Below are 22483 nucleotides of genomic sequence, written 5' to 3'. Positions count from 1 at the left end.
GTGTGTTGTGTGGGGGCTGTGTGTGTGTGTTGTGTGGGGGCTGTGTGTGTGTGTGTTGTGTGGGGGCTGTGTGTGTGTGTGTTGTGTGGGGGCTGTGTGTGTGTGTTGTGTGGGGGCTGTGTGTGTGTGTTGTGTGGGGGCTGTGTGTGTGTGTTGTGTGGGGGCTGTGTGTGTGTGTTGTGTGGGGGCTGTGTGTGTGTGTTGTGTGGGGGCTGTGTGTGTGTGTTGTGTGGGGGCTGTGTGTGTGTGTTGTGTGGGGGCTGTGTGTGTGTTGTGTGGGGGCTGTGTGTGTGTGTTGTGTGGGGGCTGTGTGTGTGTTGTGTGGGGGCTGTGTGTGTGTTGTGTGGGGGCTGTGTGTGTGTTGTGTGGGGGCTGTGTGTGTGTTGTGTGGGGGCTGTGTGTGTGTGTTGTGTGGGGGCTGTATGTGTGTGTTGTGTGGGGGCTGTGTGTGTGTGTTGTGTGGGGGCTGTGTGTGTGTGTTGTGTGGGGGCTGTGTGTGTGTGTTGTGTGGGGGCTGTGTGTGTGTTGTGTGGGGGCTGTGTGTGTGTGTTGTGTGGGGGCTGTGTGTGTTGTGTGGGGGCTGTGTGTGTTGTGTGGGGGCTGTGTGTGTGTGTTGTGTGGGGGCTGTGTGTGTGTGTTGTGTGGGGGCTGTGTGTGTGTGTTGTGTGGGGGCTGTGTGTGTGTGTTGTGTGGGGGCTGTGTGTGTGTGTTGTGTGGGGGCTGTGTGTGTGTGTTGTGTGGGGGCTGTGTGTGTGTGTTGTGTGGGGGCTGTGTGTGTGTGTGTGTGTTGTGTGGGGGCTGTGTGTGTGTGGGTGTTTACACCTGTGTATGTGTCTGAGTGTGTGGATCTCTGTGCGTGTATTATATTTGTGCACGGTGTTTGTGTGGTAGAGTGTTTTTGTTCTGGGAAGAGGCCCGCGCTGTCATTCTGCCTACGGACTTGTACTTGCTAGGACGGCCTTAGCATCTCTAATGTACTTGTTATCGTAAGAAAACACATAAAAATAAGGCCCAGTTCAACTGTGAGCATAATTCTTCATTATATACATAAACCGTTGTTCCAATAGTACAAATGGTATATTGCAATATACAATGTTATAGTGCTCCACTTTAGTGGATTTATATGTTTTTTTATATTTAAAATGTTGTGCTTTACCGTAAATTATTTTTGTCCCATTTTTTTTTTTAAAACGTTGGGGGCGGAGATTGGGCGGGGTTGGGGGTAGAGATTGGGTGGGGTTGGGGCGGATATTGGGCGGGGATAAAGGGGGCTCCATTTTGTCATCCTGCCTTGGGCCCCGCAATGGCTCTGTCAATATACTGTACAGACATGAAATAAACTACTAATATTTACTTTTGCATCAGTTCTACAAGACAGAAGTCATTTAATGCTATTTTCTATTACGCCTTAAATGTTTAATACAATAAGAACTCAATATACATATTGTTTCGCCATTAACTATATGGTTGAGGAGTCTTGCAGTTTATCCTTCATGTCTTCAAATATATATTACAGTTGTGAAAATGACTATCACCTGCAGTCCAGATTGTGTCTTCTGTCTGTTAAACAACCTCTCGATATGCTGGAAACTGGATTGTATAGAAGACTCTAAAATAGATAGGTAAATAAAAGTTATTGTTCGATTGTATTGTTGTACATAGCAGCATTCACAATATGAGAGAGGGGCGTCTATTTGTTATTATATTTAAGTAAAGAGCTGCTATAAGGTCCTTATTTCTGCATTGCACTCCATACAAACAAAACAACCACAGTGCACTGTAAAAAAACTAAATGTATGCTTACCAGATAAATTCCTTTCTTTCCTGGCAGGTAGAGTCCACAACAACATTCCTTACTGTTGGGAAATACAACACCTGGCCACCAGGAGGAGGCAAAGACACCCCAGCCAAAAAAGGCTTAAATATCCCTCCCACTTTCCCCATCCCCAGTCATTCGACCGAGGGAACGAGGAAAAGCAGGAGAAACATCAGGGTATAAAGGTGCCAGAAGAAAAACAGAAAGGGAGCCACCTAAAAAATTCTAACGGGCGGGGTCATGGACTCTCCCTGCCAGGAAAGAAAGGAATTTATCTAGTAAGCATACATTTTGTTTTCTTTCCATAAGGCAGGGACCAAGACGACATTCCTTACTGTTGGGAAAACAATAGCCAAGCTCCAGAGGACACTGAAGGAGTAACGGGAGGGAAATAAAGAGACGGACCCTAACCTGAGCGCACCACAGCCTGCAAAACCTCTCTCCCGAAAGCTGCTTCAGCAGAAGCAAACACATAAAATTTGTGAAATGTAGAAAAAGTGTGTAAGGAGGACCAGGTAGCCACCTTACAAATCTGATCCATAGACCTAACCTCGTACGTAAAACCGCCTTATCGGCATGAAAAACAAGGTAAGGTGGGTCACACTGTAAAGCTCAGAGACTTTGCGAGCAGAGGCATTGGCTAATAGAAACAAAACTTACCAAGATAACAGTTTAATATCAACAGTATGCATGGGCTTAAACGAAGCCTGCTGCAAAACACGAAACACAAGATTGGGACTCCAAGGCGGAGTCACATGTCTAAACACAGGTCTGATCCTAGTCAGAGCCTTAACAAAGGACTGCACATCTGGAAGCTCAGCTAATCTTTTGTGCAGCAACACTGACAGGGCCGATATCTGTCCCTTCAGAGAACTGGCAGCTAGACCCTCTTCTCCAAACCACCCTGGAGAAAAGATAAAAATCTGGCAACTTTTACCTTATGCCAAGGAAAACCACGTTCCTCACACCAGTGCAGGTAAGTTCGCCATACCTTATGGTAGATACTCTGAGTAACCGGCTTACGAGCGTGAATCAAAGTAAGGCAATGGAGGAAAGCGATATACGAGTCTGAACCTCCACGAAACCGCTAGAGCATCTATTAAAGTGAAGGTCAATTTTCATGTGAAAGTGCCCGTTTTTTTTAAAAAACTATTAAAAACAAGGGCACTTTCATTCATGAAAATTGACATTTCAGCCGTTTTTTAAAAATATACTTACCTTTTCTTCTTGAAGCTGCTCCAATGCTTCACCAGCCCGTCGCAAGCCACTTCATGCGTCAGCAATGATGTTTCCGGCATCCTCCAATCACGGCTTCCCTCCCGGGGTAATCATTTCCAGAGGCAACGCCGTGATTGGAAGAAGCTGGTTTCGTCATTGCTGGGTAAGTAAACCAGGAAGAAGCAGGCGGGGCATCGGGCGTTTCAGAAGAACAAGGTAAGTATTTTTAAAATACGATGTTATGTCAATTTTCATGAATGAAAGTGTTCCTGTTTTTAATAGTTTTTTTAAAAACCAGGCACTTTTACATGAAAACTGACCCTTAACTCTGCTTGAGGGTTCCTTGATCTTGACCCATACCTGGGTAGTTTGGCATTTTGACGAGAGGCCATTAGATCTATCTCCGACATCCCCTATCTGCTGCATATCTCTCCAAAACACCTCAGGGTGGAGAGACCATTCCCCCAGGTGAAAAGATTGCCTGCTGAGGAAGTCTGCTTTACAGTTGTCCACACCCAGAATGTGGATCGCTGACGGCACTCAGCTGTGGGCTTCTGCCCATTCTAAGATTGGAGACACCTCCCTCATTGCTAAGGAACTTCTCGTTCCTCCATGATGTAAGCAACCGTCGCTATATTGTCTGGTTGGAATCTGATAAACTGGGACAAACCCAGAAGGGGCCAAGCCTTCAGCGCATTGAAGATTGCCCGCAGTTCCAAAATATTGATTGGATGAGTGGACTCCTGAGTCCACAAACCTTGTTCCTGGCACCCCAGACTGCTCCCCAGCCTGAAATGCTGGAGTTTGTAGTCACAATCTCCCAGGACGGTCTAAAGAACCACGTGCCTTGAGACAGGAGATCCTGACAAAGCCACCAAGAGAGCGAATCTCTCGACAGGCTGTCCAATACGATCTGTTGTGACAGGTCCGAATGATCGCTGTTCCACTGTCTCAACATGCATAGTTGTAAAGGTCTGAGACGGAATCTGGCAAAAGGAATAATGTCCATACAAGACACCATGAATCCAATCACCTCAATGCATAGGGCCACTGAAGATATTGAGGCGGCCTGGAGGGCAAGGCATGCCGATGTCAGCTTGCGACATCGCTGATCTATTAGAAAGATCCTCTTGGATACTGAGTCTATAACCATAACCAGGAAATTCACATTGGTATATGGAGTAAGAGAACTCTTTTCCAAGTTTATCTTCATCCATGAGACCGAAGAAGACTCAGAAGAAAATCTGAGTGATCTTTTACCAGACGAAAAGATGGTGCCTGTACCAAGATATAGTCCAGGTACAGTGCTACTGTAATTCCTTGAGTTCTGGCCACCGCCATAAGAGCATCCAGAACCTTTGTAAATATCCTGGGTGCAGTAGCTAAGCCAAATGGAAGTGCTACGAACTGGAAGTGCTGATACAGAAAAGCAAACCTTAGGAACTGAAAATGATTCTTGTGGATTGGAACATGCAGGTATAACTTACACAGTGCAGCCAGAGTATCGCGCTATTTGAGAACAACCTTATGTGGAGCAGTGCTGCAAAGTAAATGCGCTAACACATCCTGCATGTGTCCTTTTCTTTCTGCAGACATGCTGCATTTTCTACAATCAATCAGCAATAGTCAGTCCAGCACCCAGGGTACAATGCACGCCACTATGGGTAACTTCTCAATACCCACAAAGGAAGCAACTCCAAACAGCAGAAATGTGGCAGCATATAGCAAAATGAATTATTAAAAGAACGGGGTTACAGACAGCAACATTTCAGGATACCTCCCTTATTAATGCTAAAAAAACAAAACAGATTTATATGATAGCACCACTAGATGGTGCCAGAGATACTTTCAGTATTAACCCTTGAAATATCACATATACACACACACACACACAAATTAATATACAAAAAATATACAAAAAATAGAAAATCCAACAGAAAGTTCCTATTCAGTCAAAAAGGCATATCCTCATTTTTCTGCAATGACATCTCAGATCACAGCATGTTCTGCCTTAGGGGAAAATAGTCATGAACTCAAATACTTCTATAATCAACTTCTGTTACCCAGACCGGAGACAAAAACATAATTTATGTAAGAACTTACCTGATAAATTCATTTCTTTCATATTAGCAAGAGTCCATGAGCTAGTGACGTATGGGATATACATTCCTACCAGGAGGGGCAAAGTTTCCCAAACCTTAAAATGCCTATAAATACACCCCTCACCACACCCACAATTCAGTTTAACGAATAGCCAAGAAGTGGGGTGATAAGAAAAAAGTGCGAAAGCATATAAAATAAGGAATTGGAATAATTGTGCTTTATACAAAAAAATCATAACCACCACAAAAAAGGGCGGGCCTCATGGACTCTTGCTAATATGAAAGAAATGAATTTATCAGGTAAGTTCTTACATAAATTATGTTTTCTTTCATGTAATTAGCAAGAGTCCATGAGCTAGTGACGTATGGGATAATGACTACCCAAGATGTGGATCTTTCCACGCAAGAGTCACTAGAGAGGGAGGGATAAAACAAAGACAGCCAATTCCTGCTGAAAAACATAATTTATGCTTACCTGATAAATTTATTTCTCTTGTAGTGTATCCAGTCCACGGATCATCCATTACTTATGGGATATATTCTCCTTCCCAACAGGAAGCTGCAAGAGTCCACCCACAGCAAAGCTGCTATATAGCTCCTCCCCTAACTGCCATTACCAGTCATTTGACCGAAAACATGCAGAGAAAGGAAAACCATAGGGTGCAGTGGTGACTGTAGTTTAATGGAAAAATTACCTGCCTTAAAGTGACAGAGCGGGCCGTGGACTGGATACACTACAAGAGAAATAAATTTATCAGGTAAGCATAAATTATGTTTTCTCTTGTTAAGTGTATCCAGTCCACGGATCATCCATTACTTATGGGATACCAATACCAAAGCTAAAGTACACGGATGATGGGAGGGACAAGGCAGGTACTTAAACGGAAGTTACCACTGCCTGTAAAAAACCCTTTCTCCCAAAAATAGCCTCCGAAGAAGCAAGGTATCAAATTTGTTAAATTTGAAAAAGTATGAAACGCAGACCAAGACTCCGTCTTGTAATCTGTTCAACAGAAGCCACATTTAAAAAAAGGCCCAAGTGAAAACCACAGCTCTAGTAGAATGAGCTGTAATCCCTTCAGGAGGCTGCTGTCCAGCAGTCTCATAAGCTAAATGAATTATGCTTTTTAACCAAAAAGACAGAGAGGTTGCTGAAGTCCTTTGACCTCTCCTCTGTCCAGAATAGACAACAAACAAGGTGAATGTTTGATGAAAATCTGTAGTAGTTTGTAAGTAAAACTTTAAAACACGAACCACGTCCAAATTGTGTAATAGACGTTCCTTCTTTGAAGAAGGATTAGGATACAAGAATGGAACAACAATCTCTTGAGTGATATTCTTGTTAGATACCACCTTAGGTAAAAACCCAGGTTGGTACACAGGACTACCTTATCCGTACGGAGAACCAGATAAGGAGAATCACATTGCAACGCAGATAACTCGGAGACTCTATGAGCCGAGGAAATAGCTACCAAAAAGGAACTTTCCAAGATAGAAGTTTGATATCTATGGAATGAAAAGGTTCAAATGGAACTCCTTGAAGAACCTTAAGAACCAGCTTTAAGCTCCATGGCGGAGCAACATTTTTAACCACAGGCTTAGTTCTAACCAAAGCCTGACCAAATGCCTGAACGTCTAGAATACCTGCCAGACGCTTGTGCAAAAGAATAGACAGAGTAGAAATCTGTCCTTTTAAAGAACTAGCTGACAACCCTTTTCTCAAAATCATCTTGGAGAAAAGATAATATCCTGGGAATCCAGACTTTACTCCATGAGTAACCCTTGGATTCATAACAATAAGATATTTACACCATATCTTATGTTAAATTTTCCTAGAGACAGGCTTTTATGCCTGTATTAAGGTATCAATTACTGACTCGGAGAAGCCATGATAACATCAAGCGTTCTGTCTCCAGGCAGTCCATCTCAGATTAGTTATATTTAGATGGTTGAAAAGACCCTGAGGTAGAGGGTCCTGTCTCAGAAGCAGAGACCGTGGTGGAAAGGATGACATGTCCACCAGATCTGCATACCAGGTCCTGCGTGGCCACGCAGGCGCTGTCAAAAGCACCAAAGCACTCTCCTGCTTGATCTTGTGCAAACCCCTCCGGAGGGAATTCCCACTCCCCCGGATGAAAAGTCTGACGACTTAGAAAATCTGCCTCCCAGTTCTCAACACCTGGGATAGGGATAGCTTTTAGACAAGAGTGAGTCTCTGTCCAGTGAATTATTTTAAGACTTCTAACATTGCTAGGGAACTTCTGTTCCCCCTTGATGGTTGATGTAAGCCACAGTCGTGATATTGTCCGACTGAAATATGATGTACCTCAGAGTTGCTAACTGAGGCCAAGTCTGAAAAGCATGGAATATCGCTCCCAGTTCCAGAATATTCATTAGAAGGAGGGTCTCCTCCTGAGTCCACTATCCCTGAGCCTTCAGGGAGTTCCAGACTGTATCCCAACCTAAAAGGCTGGCATCTGTTGTAACAATTGTCCCATCTGACCTGCGGAAGGTCATACCCTTGGACAGATGGACCCGAGATAGTCACCAGAGAAGAGAATCTCTGGTTTCTTGTTCCGGATTTAACAGGAGAACAAATCTGTGTAATCCCCGTTCCTCTGGCTGAGCATGCATAGTTGCAGTGGTCTGAAATGTAGGCGTGCAAACGGTACTATGTCCCTTGCCGCTACCATTAAGCCGATTACATTCATGTACTGAGCCACCAAAGGGCGCGGATGGAATGAAGAACACGGCAGAAATTTAGAAACTTTGACAACCTGGACTCCGTCAGGTAAATTTTAATTTCTACAAAATCTATCAGAATCCCTAGGAGGGAAACCCTTGATATTGGGGATAGAGAACTCTTTCCTTGTTCACTTTCCACCCATGCGATCTCAGAAATGCCAGTACTACGTCCGTATGAGACTTGGCAACTTGGATGTTTGACGCCTGTATCAGGATGTCGTCTAAATAAGGGGCCACTTCTATGCCCCGCGGCCTAAGGACCGCTATGGGCGCCATTGATATACTTGGCGCCATTTGAGCGTGAGTCCCTGGAGCGGGAGTCAAAGGGTCTGACACGTGGGGAGAGTTAGTCGGCATAACTTCCCCCTCGACAGAATCCTCTGGTAAAATAAACGCTATGGGTGCCCTTGATGTACTTGGCGCCATTTGAGCGTGAGTCCCTAAAGCGGGAGTCAAAGGGTCTGACACGTGGGGAGAGTTAGTCGGCATAACTTCCCCCTCGACAGAATCCTCTGGTGATAATGTTTTTAAATACAAAAAATGATCTTTATTGTTTAACATGAAATCAGTACATCTGGTACACATTCTAAAATGGGGTTCCACCATGGCTTTAAACATAATAAACACAGAGCCTCCTCTATGTTAGACATGTTAGAACTAATAAAGAGACTAGTAAGCTTGGAAAACACTTTAAATCAAGTTAACAAGCAAATATAACAAACGTTACTGTGCCTTTAAGAGAAACAAATTTTGTCAAAATTTGAAAAACAGTGAAAAAAGGCAGTAAATCAAACGAAATTTTTACAGTACATGTAATAAGTTAACAGAGCATTGCACCCACTTGCAAATGGATGATTAACCCCTTAATGCAAAAAACAGATAAAAATAAATAAAAAAAAACGACATTTTTTTAAACAGACACAACAAAACTGCCATAGCTGAGCTGTGGATTACCTTCCCTATAACTGTTTCTATGCAAAATTTAAGCCAGCCATGTGGAAAAATTAGGCCCCAATAAGTTTTATCACCAAACATATGTTAAAAAACGATTAAACATGCCAGCAAACGTTTTAAAAACACATTCTTATAAGAGTATGTATGTCTATTAATAAGCCTGATCCAGTCGCTATCACTGCATTTAAGGCTTTACTTACATTACTTCGGTATCAGCAGTATTTTCTTAGTCAATTCCATTCCTTAGAAAAATATATTACTGCACATACCTTAGCATATATCTCTATCAATCAGCCTGGTACCAGTCGCTTTCACTGCATTTAAAGGCTGTACTTACATTACTTCGGTATCAGCAGTATTTTCTTAGTCAATTCCATTCCTTAGAAAAATATTTTACTGCACATACCTTATTTGCAGGAAAACCTGCACGCCATTCCCCCTCTGAAGTACCTTACTCCTCAGAATGTGTGAGAACAGCAACTGGATCTTAGTTACGTCTGCTAAGATCATAGAAAAAACGCAGGCAGATTTTTCTTCCAAATACTGCCTGAGATAAACAGCACACTCCGGTGCCATTTAAAAATAACAAACTTTTGATTGAAGAAATAAACTAAGTATAAAAAACCACAGACTCTCACGACCTCCTATCTATGTTGAGACTTGCAAGAGAATGACAGGTAATGGCAGTTAGGGGAGGAGCTATATAGCAGCTTTGCTGTGGGTGGACTCTTGCAGATTCCTGTTGGGAAGGAGAATATATCCCATAAGTAATGGATGATCCGTGGACTGGATACACTTAACAAGAGAAATAATCCACACCCAGAATAAAGTTTAATGAAAAACAGAAGCAGAAGATTCAAACTGAAACCACTGCCTGAAGTACTTTTCTACCAAAAACTGCTTCAGAAGAAGAAAACACATCAAAATGGTAGAATTTAGTAAAAGTATGCAAAGAGGACCAAGTTGCTGCTTTGCAAATCTGATCAACCGAAGCTTCATTCCTAAACGCCCAGGAAGTAGAAACTGACCTAGTAGAATGAGCTGTAATCCTTCGAGGCGGAATTTTACCCGACTCGACATAGGCATGATGAAATAAAGATTTCAACCAAGATGCCAAAGAAATGGCAGAAGCTTTCTGGCCTTTTCTAGAACCGGAAAAGATGACAAATAGACTAGAAGTCTTTCGGAAAGACTTAGTAGCTTCAACATAATATTACAAAGCTCTAACAGCATCCAAAGAATGCAATGATTTCTCCTTAGAATTCATAGGATTAGGACATAATGAAGGAACCACAATTTCTCTACTAATGTTGTTAGAATTCACAACCTTAGGTAAAAAAATTCAAAAGAAGTTCGCAGCACCGCCTTATCCTGATGCAAAATCAGAAAAGGAGACTCACAAGAAAGAGCAGATAATTCAGAGACTCTTCTGGCAGAAGAGATGGCCAAAAGAAACAAAACTTTCCAAGAAAGTAATATAACGACCAAAGAATGCATGGGTTCAAAAGGAGGAGCTTGAAGAGCCCCCAGAACCAAATTCAAACTCCAAGGAGGAGAAATTGACTTAATGACAGGTTTTATACGAACCAAAGCTTGTACAAAACAATGAATATCAGGAAGATTAGCAATCCTTCTGTGAAAAAGAACAGAAAGAGCAGAGATTTGTCTTCCAAGGAACTTGCGGACAAACCTTTATCTAAACCATCCTGAAGAAACTGTAAAATTCTCGGTATTCAAAAAGAATGCCAAGAAAAATGATGAGAAAGACACTAAGAAATATAAGTCTTCCAGACTCTATAATATATCTCTCTAGATACAGATTTACGAGCCTGTCACATAGTATCAATCACAGAGTCAGAGAAACCTCTTTGACCAAGAATCAAGCGTTCAAACTCCATACCTTAAAATTTAAGGATTTGAGATCCTGATGGAAAAAAGGACCTTGCGACAGAAAGTCTGGTCTTAACGGAAGAGTCCACAGCTGGCAAGAGGCCATCCGGACAAGATCCACATACCAAAACCTGTGAGGCCATGCTGGAGCTACCAGCAGGACAAACGAGCATTCCTTTAGAATCTTGGAGAATACTCTTGGAAGAAGAACTAGAGGCGGAAAGATATAGGCAGGATGATACTTGTAAGGAAGTGATAATGCATCCACTGCCTCCGCCCGAGGATCCCGGGATCTGGACAGATACCAGGGAAGTTTCTTGTTTAGATGAGAAGCCATCAGATCTATTTCTGGGAGTTCCCACATTTGAACAATCTGAAGAAATACCTCTGGGTGAAGAGACCATTCGCCCGGATGCAACGTTTGGCGACTGAGATAATCCGCTTCCCAATTGTCTATACCTGGGATATGAACCGCAGAGATTAGACAGGAGCTGGATTCCGCCCAAACCAAAATTCAAGATACTTCTTTCATAGCCAGAGGACTGTGAATCCCTCCTTGATGATTGATGTATGCCACAGTTGTGACATTGTCTATCTGAAAACAAATGAACAACTCTCTCTTCAGAAGAGGCCAAGACTGAAGAGCTCTGAAAATTGCACGGAGTTCCAAAATATTGATCGGTAATCTCACCTCCCGAGATTCCCAAACCCCTTGTGCCGTCAGAGACCCCCACACAGCTCCCCAACCTGTAAGACTTGCATCTGTTGAGATTATAGTCCAGGTCGGAAGAACAAAGAAGCCCCCTGAACTAAACGATGGTGATCTGTCCACCATGTCAGAGAGTGTCGTATAATCGGTTTAAAGATATTAATTGAGATATCTTTGTGTAATCCCTGCACCATTGGTTCAGCATACAGAGCTGAAGAGGTCGCATGTGAAAACGAGCAAAGGAGATCGCATCCGATGCGGCAGTCCTAAGACCTAAAATTTCTATGCATAAGGCTACCAAAGGGAATGATTGTGACTGAAGGTTTTGACAAGCTGATATCAATGTTAAACTTCTCTTGTCTGACAAGGACAGAGTCATAGACACTGAATCTATCTGGAAACCTAAAAAGGTTACCCTTGTCTGAGGAATCAATGAACTGATTGGTAAATTGATCCTCCAACCATGATCTTGAAGAAACAACACAAGTCGATTCGTATGAGATTCTGCGAAAATGTGAAGACTGAGCAAGTACCAAGATATCGTCCAAATAAGGAAATACCAAAACCCTGTTCTCTGATTACAGACAGAAGGGCACCGAGAACCTTTGAAAAAATTCTTGGAGCTGATGCTAGGCCAAACGGTAGAGCCACAAAACTGGTAATGCTTGTCTAAAAAGAGAATCTCAGAAACTAAAAGTGATCTGGATGAATCGGAATATGCAGATATGCATCCTGTAAATCTATTGTAGACATATAATGCCCTTGCTAAACAAAAGGCAGGATAGTCCTACAGTTACCATCTTGAATGTTGGTATCCTTACATAATGATTCAATATTGATAGATCCGGAACTGGTCTGAAGGAATTGACCTTCTTTGGTACAATGAAGAGATAGAATAAAACCCCAGCCCCTGTTCCAGAACTGGAACTGGCATAATTACTCCAGCCAACTCTAGATCTGAAACACATTTCAGAAATGCTGAGCCTTTGCTGTGTTTACTGGGACACGGGAAAGAAAAAAATCTCTTTGCAGGAGGCCTTAACTTGAAGCCAATTCTGTACCTTTCTGAAACAATGTTCTGAAACCAGAGATTGTGAACGGAATTGATCCAAATTTCTTTGAAGAAAACGTAATCTGCCCCATACCAGCTGAGCTGGAATGAGGGCCGCACCTTCATGGGTACTTAGGAGCTATCTTTAGGTTTCTATAAGGCTTGGATATATTCCAAACTGGAAATGGTTTCCAAACTGATACCGCTCCTGAGGATGAAGGATCAGGCTTTTGTTCCTTGTTGTGAGGAAAGGAACGAAAACGATTATTAGACCTAAATTTACCTTAGATTTTTTATCCTTTGGTAAAAAAGTTCCCTTCCCTCCAGTAACAGTTGAGATAGTAGAATCCAACTGAGAACCGAATAATTTATTACCCTGGAAAGAAAGGGAAAGCAAAGTTGACTTTTCTAGCTAAAATAGCTAGAGACATATACCTGACATCAACTCTAATGATATCAAAAGATGGTATCACAAATAAAATTATTAGCATGTTATAGAATAATAATAATGCTATAAAATTATGATCTGTTACTTGTTGCGCTAAAGCTTCTAACCAAAAAGTTGAAGCTGCAGCAACATCCGCTAAAAATATAGCAGGTCTAAGAAGATTACCTGAACATAAGTAAGCTTTTATTAGAAAGGATTCAATTTTCCTATCTAAAGGATCCTTAAGTGAAGTACTATCTGCCGTAGGAATAGTAGTACATTTAGCAGGAGTAGAGACAGCCCCATTAACCTTAGGGATTTTGTCCCAAAAAACTCTAATCTGTCAGATGGCACAGGATATAATTGCTTAAACGTTTAGAAGGAGTAAAAGAATTACCCAAATTATTCCATTCCCTGGAAATTACTTCAGAAATAGCATCAGGGAGATTAAACACTTCTGGAATAACTACAGGAGATTTAAAAACCTTATTTAAACGTTTAGATTTAGTATCAAGAGGACCAGAATCCTCTATTTCTAATGCAATTAATACTTCTTTAAATAAAGAACGAATAAATTCCATCTTGAACAAATACAAAGATTTATCAGCATCAACCTCTGAGACAGAAACCTCTGAACCAGAAGAACCATTATCAGTATCAGAATGATGATGTTCATTTAAAAATTCATCTGCAAAAAGAGAAGTTTTAAAAGACTTTTATGTATACTAGAAGGAAAAATAACAGACATAGCCTTCTTAATGGATTTAAAAAATAAAATCTCTTATGTTATCAGGAACACTCTGAAAATTAGATGTTGACGGAACAGCAACAGGTAATGTAACAGTACTAAAGGAAATTTTATCTGCATTAATAAGTTTGTCATGACATGCAATACAAACAACAGCTGGAGAAACAGATACCAAAAATTTATAGCAGATACACTTAGCTTGGTAGCTCCAGCACCGGGCAGCGATTTTCCTGAAGTATCTTCTGACTCAGTTGCAACGTGGAACATCTTGCAATATGTAATAGAAAAAAAACAACATATAAAGCAAAATTGATCAAATTCCTTAAATGACAGTTTCAGGAATGGGAAAAAATTGCCAGTGAACAAGCTTCTAGCAACCAGAAGCAATAAATAATGAGACTTAAATAATGTGGAGACAAAAATGACGCCCATATTTTTTAGCGCCAAATAAGACGCCCACATTATTTGGCGCCTAAATGCTTTGGGCGCCAAAAATGACGCTACATCCGGAACGCCGACACTTTTGACGCAAAAAAACGTCAAAAAAATGACGCAACTTCCGGCGACACGTATGACGCCGGAAACAGAAAAAGATTTTTTGCGCAAAAAAAGTCCGCGCCAAGAATGACGCAATAAAATGAAGCATTTTCAGCCCCCGCGAGCCTAACAGCCCACAGGGAAAAAGTCAAATTTTTTAAGGTAAGAAAAAATGATTGAAACAAATGCATTATCCCAAGTATGAAACTGACTGTCTGAAAATAAGGAATGTTGAACATTCTGAGTCAAGGCAAATAAATGTTTGAATACATATATTTAGAACTTTATAAACAAAGTGCCTAACCATAGCTTAGAGTGTCACAGAAAATAAGATTTACTTACCCCAGGACACTCATCTACATGTTTGTAGAAAGCCAAACCAGTACTGAAACGAGAATCAGCAGAGGTAATGGTATATATAAGAGTATATCGTCGATCTGAAAAGGGAGGTAAGAGATGAATCTCTACGACCGATAACAGAGAACCTATGAAATAGACCCCGTAGAAGGAGATCATTGCATTCAAATAGGCAATACTCTCCTCACATCCCTCTGACATTCACTGCACGCTGAGAGGAAAACCGGGCTCCAACCTGCTGCGGAGCGCATATCAACGTAGAATCTAGCACAAACTTACTTCACCACCTCCATAGGAGGCAAAGTTTGTAAAACTGAATTGTGGGTGTGGTGAGGGGTGTATTTAAAGGCATTTTAAGGTTTGGGAAACTTTGCCCCTCCTGGTAGGAATGTATATCCCATACGTCACTAGCTCATGGACTCTTGCTAATTACATGAAAGAAATACTGTTATCAGATTTTTCCTAATAAAAAGGACTAATTTCTGTAATATCACAGGAACAAGCCAAAGCAAAGTTAGAAAGTTGCCACTGTTTCCCTCTTTAGCTTATAGCTAAATGTATTAAAATATTCCCTTATATAAAAGCACAGTACAAAACACTGTAAGGCAGAGGTCCGCAACCCTGGGCCCCCAGATGTTTTGGAACTAAATTTCCCATGATGCTGAGATACTCTTTAGGCTGTCTGAGCATCATGGGAAATGTAGTTCCAAAACATCTGGGGGCCCAAGATTGCTGACCCCTGCTGTAAGGCAGCTTGCAGGTTAACAAGTGAGTGCTTTTCTGGACATATCCCTCAATTTGAGATAATCTGTCTAAGGCATGTAATGGCCACAATAAGGGTTATATTCTGTAAATAAATTACTTCCGAGTTAGCCTAAAATTCTAGTCTTGAACTATAAGGTTATATGCTCTCTGAGTCCTAGCAGGATACGTAGTGCATTGAGCACACATCCATTTGTAAAAATCGTATATATTGTTTGGATGCTTAGATTTCACTTCCCAAAAATACGAATAGCATTAAAATTGCAATGGAAAATAAGGAGGATACTGTAGAGCTAGTGGACTTTCTTGAAAGGGTCAGAACTATTTTGTGCTTAATACTTACTGAGTAAAAACAAACAAACAAAGGGATCAGGGACAAAAAGAACAGCTGGTCTATAAGTACCTAATGTCTACTTAATGGAAAACTGAGTAGGGTAAACACTTTTAAAATCTTAAAGGTACATAAAGGGTGGTTAATTCATGGAATAAACTTCCATTAGAGGTGGTTTAGACAAATACTGTGGGCGAATTCAAGAATGTATAGGCTAGGTATAAGGCTATCCTATTTACTAATTATTACCTGGGGTACGCATAAGGCTATCCTATTTACTAATTATTACCTGGGGTGCACATAAGGTTATCCTATGTACTAATCAATGCCTGAGATAAGCATAAGGCTATCTTATGTACTAATTAATGCCTTGTATAAGCATAAGGCTATCCTACGTACTAATGAATGCCTGGGATAAGCATAAGGCTATCCTATACACTAATTAATGTCTGGAATAAGCATAAGGCTATCCTATGTACTAATTAATGCCTGGGATAAGCATAAGTTTATCCTAAGTACTAATTAAGGCTATCCTATACACTAATCAATGTCTGGAATAAGCATAAAGCTATCCTATGTACTAATTAATGCCTCGGATAAGCATATGGCTATCCTATATACTAATTAATGCCTGGGATAAGCATAAGGCTATCCTGCGTAATAATCAATGCCTGGGATAAGCATAAGGCTATCCTATATACTAATTAATGCCTGGGATAAGCATAAGGTTATCCTACGCAATAATTAATGCCTGGGATAAGCATAAGGCGATCCCACTTGCTAATTAATACCTGGGCTAAGTATAAGACTATCCTATGTACTAATTAATGCCTGGAGCAAGCATAATGTCATCCTATATACTGATTAATAGCATCTTAAAAAAAGGCCTTGAACGGCTGAAATGCATAGATGCGTACAACCACTTGAACCACTGCCTGAACTACTTGTTTGGAAAAAGAGCGCTTTGTACACCCATTTGGAAGCTGGACTTCCTTTGAAACGGTTTCAATTTTACATTGATCGATACAGCTCACAAACCAGAGCGGCTATTGGAGGAAGTTGGTCATGTGATCGCCATTTGCCAGAACGGAGAAAATCCCTCGGATGACAGCACACCAGAGAGGTACAACGCCAGAAAGTCAGATTGCAAGGTAATCGACCAGAGTGTTTGGCTCATAGATGTACTGTGCTGCCTGGGGAATAATGATCGCCTGATGCACCTTTTACTCTGCATTTTGTGAGCTGTTTGATGCAAAGGTAGCGATTGCGGGTGAACATAATATTGAACACTGAGGATCACTGATTATATCTTAATCACATACCAGCATTTCCATTTGACATTTCCAGACTATGCCGTATCTGGGACGTTTTGTATACAAAGTTTTTATGCCAATCAATATAGCTCTATATGAGTTTTTATTGCCAATCACTTTAGCTTTTAGAACCACCGGTGGTTATCACTTTAAATGTTTTTTATATGTATGTGTTGATTTTGTTATTAAATTGTATCTAATTTCTAACAACTGTTAGTTTCATTTGCCACTTAGTAATTACTGTTTTTTATACATACCTAGATCCTACAATATTTTGCTTTTGAGCGCAGATAATTGTTTTTAAGTATACTAATTAATAGTATAACATTTTCCTATGAACTAATCAGAGCTATTTTTGAGGGGGGGGAAAGGTGCCGGTACTCAATGGATTATTGATTGATATAAAATGCTGTGTAACTTCAATAAAAGCAAAGGGAAAGGTAACTTTAACTGACACAGTGATCATCTATCTGATCGTGATCTGGGATTTTAAAACCTCATCTGAAATAGGGGTCAAGGATGAGGGTGTTGTGTTCTATTTTAGCACACTAAAAGACACTTAGCAAACAAGGGATTTCTATAGCAGTCACTTGCTAGCTAGAGGGGCAAGCAATTCCTCATTTGAAAGAGGAGAATCACCTACTTCATTAGAGGGATATTTGATATACTGTATGTTGCTTATTATCTCACTTTTTTTTAATCCTTAACAGTTATGTAATAATGCAAACAACTTTTTTTATTGTAGTATAAAAAGCTGTGATACGTTACACAATACAAGGTGTTAAACAATATTTATATCTGTTATTTATATATTATTATATTATAGTTTGATCACTATTTTATACCTTATATTATATTTTTTCTGTCACCATTATAATAGGGAAATAAACTTTATTTTTAATGTGATACAGTTGTAAGATTTTTCATTCTTACCAATTGGCCTGCCCTGATGAGGCGATACAGTAATGCCAGGCATGGGGCTGGAGTTCGTCAAGTTCTGAAGTGAGGGAGGGAAAGAGATCGTTACCATCAGATCACAAGCATGTAAACATTTAACAAAACAACTTAAAGGGACAGTTTACTCAAATTTTCTCCCCTTTAATTTGTTTCCAATGATCCACTTTACCTGCTGGAGTGTATTAAATTGATTACAAGTAGCTCCTTTACCCTTATATTGGCATTTGAAATAGTTGATTTAGCCTGTGGTATCCCCACCTATTCTGAAAGTTTGTGGCCGCAGGTCCAAGCTATAGATAAGCTTTGTAAACACAGCCAGCAGAAGAAATTACACTCCCAGTGAGATATAACAGAGATAAGGTAATAAAATGTTGATTTTCCATTGTTCTCCCCAAGTACTGGTGATTGTTTTATGGACAGATATAAGAAAGACACAGGTATATGTACACAATGTGATAAAGTAATGAGATCTGATTATACCTACAGATATAAGATAAAGACACAGGTATATGTACACAATGTGATACAGTAATGAGATCTGATTATACCTACAGATATAAGATAAAGAAGCAGGTATATGTACACAATGTGATACAGTAATGAGATCTGATTATACCTACAGATATAAGATAAAGACACAGGTATATGTACACAATGTGATACAGTAATGAGATCTGATTATACCTACAGATATAAGATAAAGAAGCAGGTATATGTACACAATGTGATACAGTAATGAGATCTGATTATACCTACAGATATAAGATAAAGACACAGGTATATGTACACAATGTGATACAGTAATGAGATCTGATTATACCTACAGATATAAGATAAAGAAGCAGGTATATGTACACAATGTGATACAGTAATGAGATCTGATTATACCTACAGATATAAGATAAAGACACAGGTATATGTACACAATGTGATACAGTAATGAGATCTAATTATACCTACAGATATAAGATAAAGACACATGTATATGTACACAACGTGATAAAGTAATGAGATCTGATTATACCTACAGATATAAGATACAGAAGCAGGTATATGTACACAATGTGATAAAGTAATGAGATCTGATTATACCTACAGATATAAGATACAGACACATGTATATGTACACAATGTGATAAAGTAATGATATCTGATTATACCTACATATATAAGATAAAGACACATGTATATGTACATAATGTGATACAGTAATGAGATCTGATTATACCTACAGATATAAGATACAGAAGCAGGTATATGTACACAATGTGATACAGTAATGAGATCTGATTATACCTACAGATATAAGATAAAGAAGCAGGTATATGTACACAATGTGATACAGTAATGAGATCTGATTATACCTACAGATATAAGATAAATACACATGTATATGTACACAATGTGATACAGTAATGAGATCTGATTATACCTACAGATATAAGATAAAGACACAGGTATATGTACACAATGTGATAAAGTAATGAGATCTGATTATACCTACAGATATAAGATAAAGAAGCAGGTATATGTACACAATGTGATATAGTAATGAGATCTGATTATACCTACAGATATAAGATAAAGACGCAGGTATATGTACACAGTGTGATAAAGTAATGAGATCTGATTATACCTACAGATATAAGATAAAGACGCAGGTATATGTACACAGTGTGATAAAGTAATGAGATCTGATTATACCTACAGCTATAAGATAAAGAAGCAGGTATATGTACACAATGTGATAAAGTAATGAGATCTGATTATACCTACAGCTATAAGATAAAGAAGCAGGTATATGTACATAATGGTATAAAGTAATGAGATCTGATTATACCTACAGATATAAGATAAAGACACATGTATATGTACACAATGTGATACAGTAATGAGATCTGATTATACCTACAGATATAAGATAAAGACACATGTATATGTACACAATGTGATACAGTAATGAGATCTGATTATACCTACAGATATAAGATAAAGACACATGTATATGTACACAGTGTGATACAGTAATGAGATCTGATTATACCTACATATATAAGATAAAGAAGCAGGTATATGTACACAATGTGATACAGTAATGAGATCTGATTATACCTACAGATATAAGATACAGACACATGTATATGTACACAATGTGATACAGTAATGAGATCTGATTATAGCTACAGATATAAGATAAAGACACATGTATATGTACACAATGTGATACAGTAATGAGATCTGATTATACCTACAGATATAAGATAAAGAAGCAGGTATATGTACACAATGTGATACAGTAATGAGATCTGATTGTACCTACATATATAAGATACAGACACATGTATATGTACACAATGTGATACAGTAATGAGATCTGATTATACCTACAGATATGAAATAAAGACACATGTATATGTACACAGTGTGATACAGTAATGAGATCTGATTATACCTACAGATATAAGATAAAGAAGCAGGTATATGTACACAATGTGATAAAGTAATGAGATCTGATTATACCTATAGATATAAGATAAAGATACATGTATATGTACACAATGTGATAAAGTAATGAGATCTGATTATACCTACAGATATAAGATACAGACACATGTATATGTACACAATGTGATACAGTAATGAGATCTGATTATACCTACAGATATAAGATAAAGACACATGTATATGTACACAGTGTGATACAGTAATGAGATCTGATTATACCTACATATATAAGATAAAGAAGCAGGTATATGTACACAATGTGATACAGTAATGAGATCTGATTATACCTACAGATATAAGATAAAGACACATGTATATGTACACAATGTAATACAGTAATGAGATCTGATCATACCTACAGATATAAGATACAGACACATGTATATGTACACAATGTGATACAGTAATGAGATCTGATTATTCCTACAGATATAAGATACAGACACATGTATATGTACACAATGTGATACAGTAATGAGATCTGATTATACCTACAGATATAAGATACAGACACATGTATATGTACACAATGTGATACAGTAATGAGATCTGATTATTCCTACAGATATAAGATAAAGAAGCAGGTATATGTACGCAATGTGATACAGTAATGAGATCTGATTATACCTACAGATATAAGATACAGACACAGGTATATGTACACAATGTGATAAAGTAATGATATCTGATTATACCTACAGATATAAGATACAGACACATGTATATGTACACAATGTGATACAGTAATGAGATCTGATTATACCTACAGATATAAGATAAAGACACATGTATATGTACACAATGTGATACAGTAATGAGATCTGATTATACCTACAGATATAAGATAAAGACACATGTATATGTACACAATGTGATACAGTAATGAGATCTGATTATACCTACAGATATAAGATAAAGACACATGTATATGTACACAATGTGATACAGTAATGAGATCTGATTATACCTACAGATATAAGATAAAGACACAGGTATATGTACACAATGTGATAAAGTAATGAGATCTGATTATACCTACAGATATAAGATACAGAAGCAGGTATATGTACACAATGTGATACAGTAATGAGATCTGATTATACCTACAAGATCAACACATATTATTAGGTTGTGGCTTCAAAACACAAAATTATAGCTTTAATATACACAAACCTTAAAAAGCTAATTTTCATACATTTTTTACTCTGCAGTTGGTAATAAAAAGTGATTGTAAACACATTAAGGGAAAAACTATTTTACAGTATACTGTCCCTTTAAAGGGACAGTAAACTAAAAATGATATGTTTATGAAATAGACAGACCATGTTGGACAGAGAGGTACCAAAATGTTGCATTTACATTGTTCTAAGTATTGTCAGTGTGTACACAGTAATTGATAAGATATGGAAGACTTTGTGTATAAAGAGAGATAAGATAATGAAGATTGCTGTCCCTGCCAAGCTCAACCCATTTGATTGTGCTGTGGTTTTAATTAGCAACCCCCCCCCAAAACCCCCCCCCCCAGATAAAACACAAACATATTTCATATACAAAAACAAACCTTATACCCTGCAGCTGGCGTAACAAGTGATTGTAAACACATTAAGGGGAAACCAATTTAACAGTACACTTTACTTTTAAGATGTACCATTATGATTTGTATAATGAAGACGTAGCAAAGTGCTACTATAACATCCTGACATATTCTAGTCAAATCTGTTTGGAAAAAAAAAAGAAAATGAAAGATACGAGCTGTAATGATTCAGTACAGAAATGATTGTAATGTACTGGAACTACAACTTGCAACATGCTTGTACAACAAAATTGTTTGATTTTAGTCTAATCACTATTTTATACCTTTGGGTACATTCACTAGCCAGACCTCTACATAGTAAAAGGCTTGGTGAACACAAACTGCCCTTGTCCGCATGTGCAGAGAGGGTTGGCTATAAAAAGGTTATACCACACCCTCCTAACGTGATCATAAAGCATAGTGAATACTTTGTATGACCGGGACATGTTCATTTAGATTCTAAGAAAATGTTTTGGATTTGGTTTGTA

At 38.9% G+C, this 22483-nt stretch overlaps 1 protein-coding gene across 1 annotated transcript in view; it reads right to left on the bottom strand.

The window, feature by feature from the left end:
• TDRD5 (tudor domain containing 5) overlaps positions 1 to 22483 on the bottom strand; it is a 113425-nt gene that overhangs the window by 23401 nt on the left and 67541 nt on the right. The window contains exons 13-14 of the mRNA XM_053693114.1: positions 17894 to 17957; positions 1536 to 1609 (exon numbers count right to left, since the gene is read on the bottom strand). Of these exons, the coding sequence (XP_053549089.1) occupies positions 1536 to 1609; positions 17894 to 17957 (138 nt within the window). The remainder of the gene's footprint in view (positions 1 to 1535; positions 1610 to 17893; positions 17958 to 22483) is intronic.

The sequence above is a fragment of the Bombina bombina genome, chromosome 10 (genome assembly GCF_027579735.1).
Source record: "Bombina bombina isolate aBomBom1 chromosome 10, aBomBom1.pri, whole genome shotgun sequence".
In the NCBI taxonomy this organism is placed as follows: domain Eukaryota; kingdom Metazoa; phylum Chordata; class Amphibia; order Anura; family Bombinatoridae; genus Bombina; species Bombina bombina.
The sequence above is the reverse complement of the archived record's forward strand: the minus strand, read 5'-3'. Positions and strand labels throughout refer to the sequence as shown.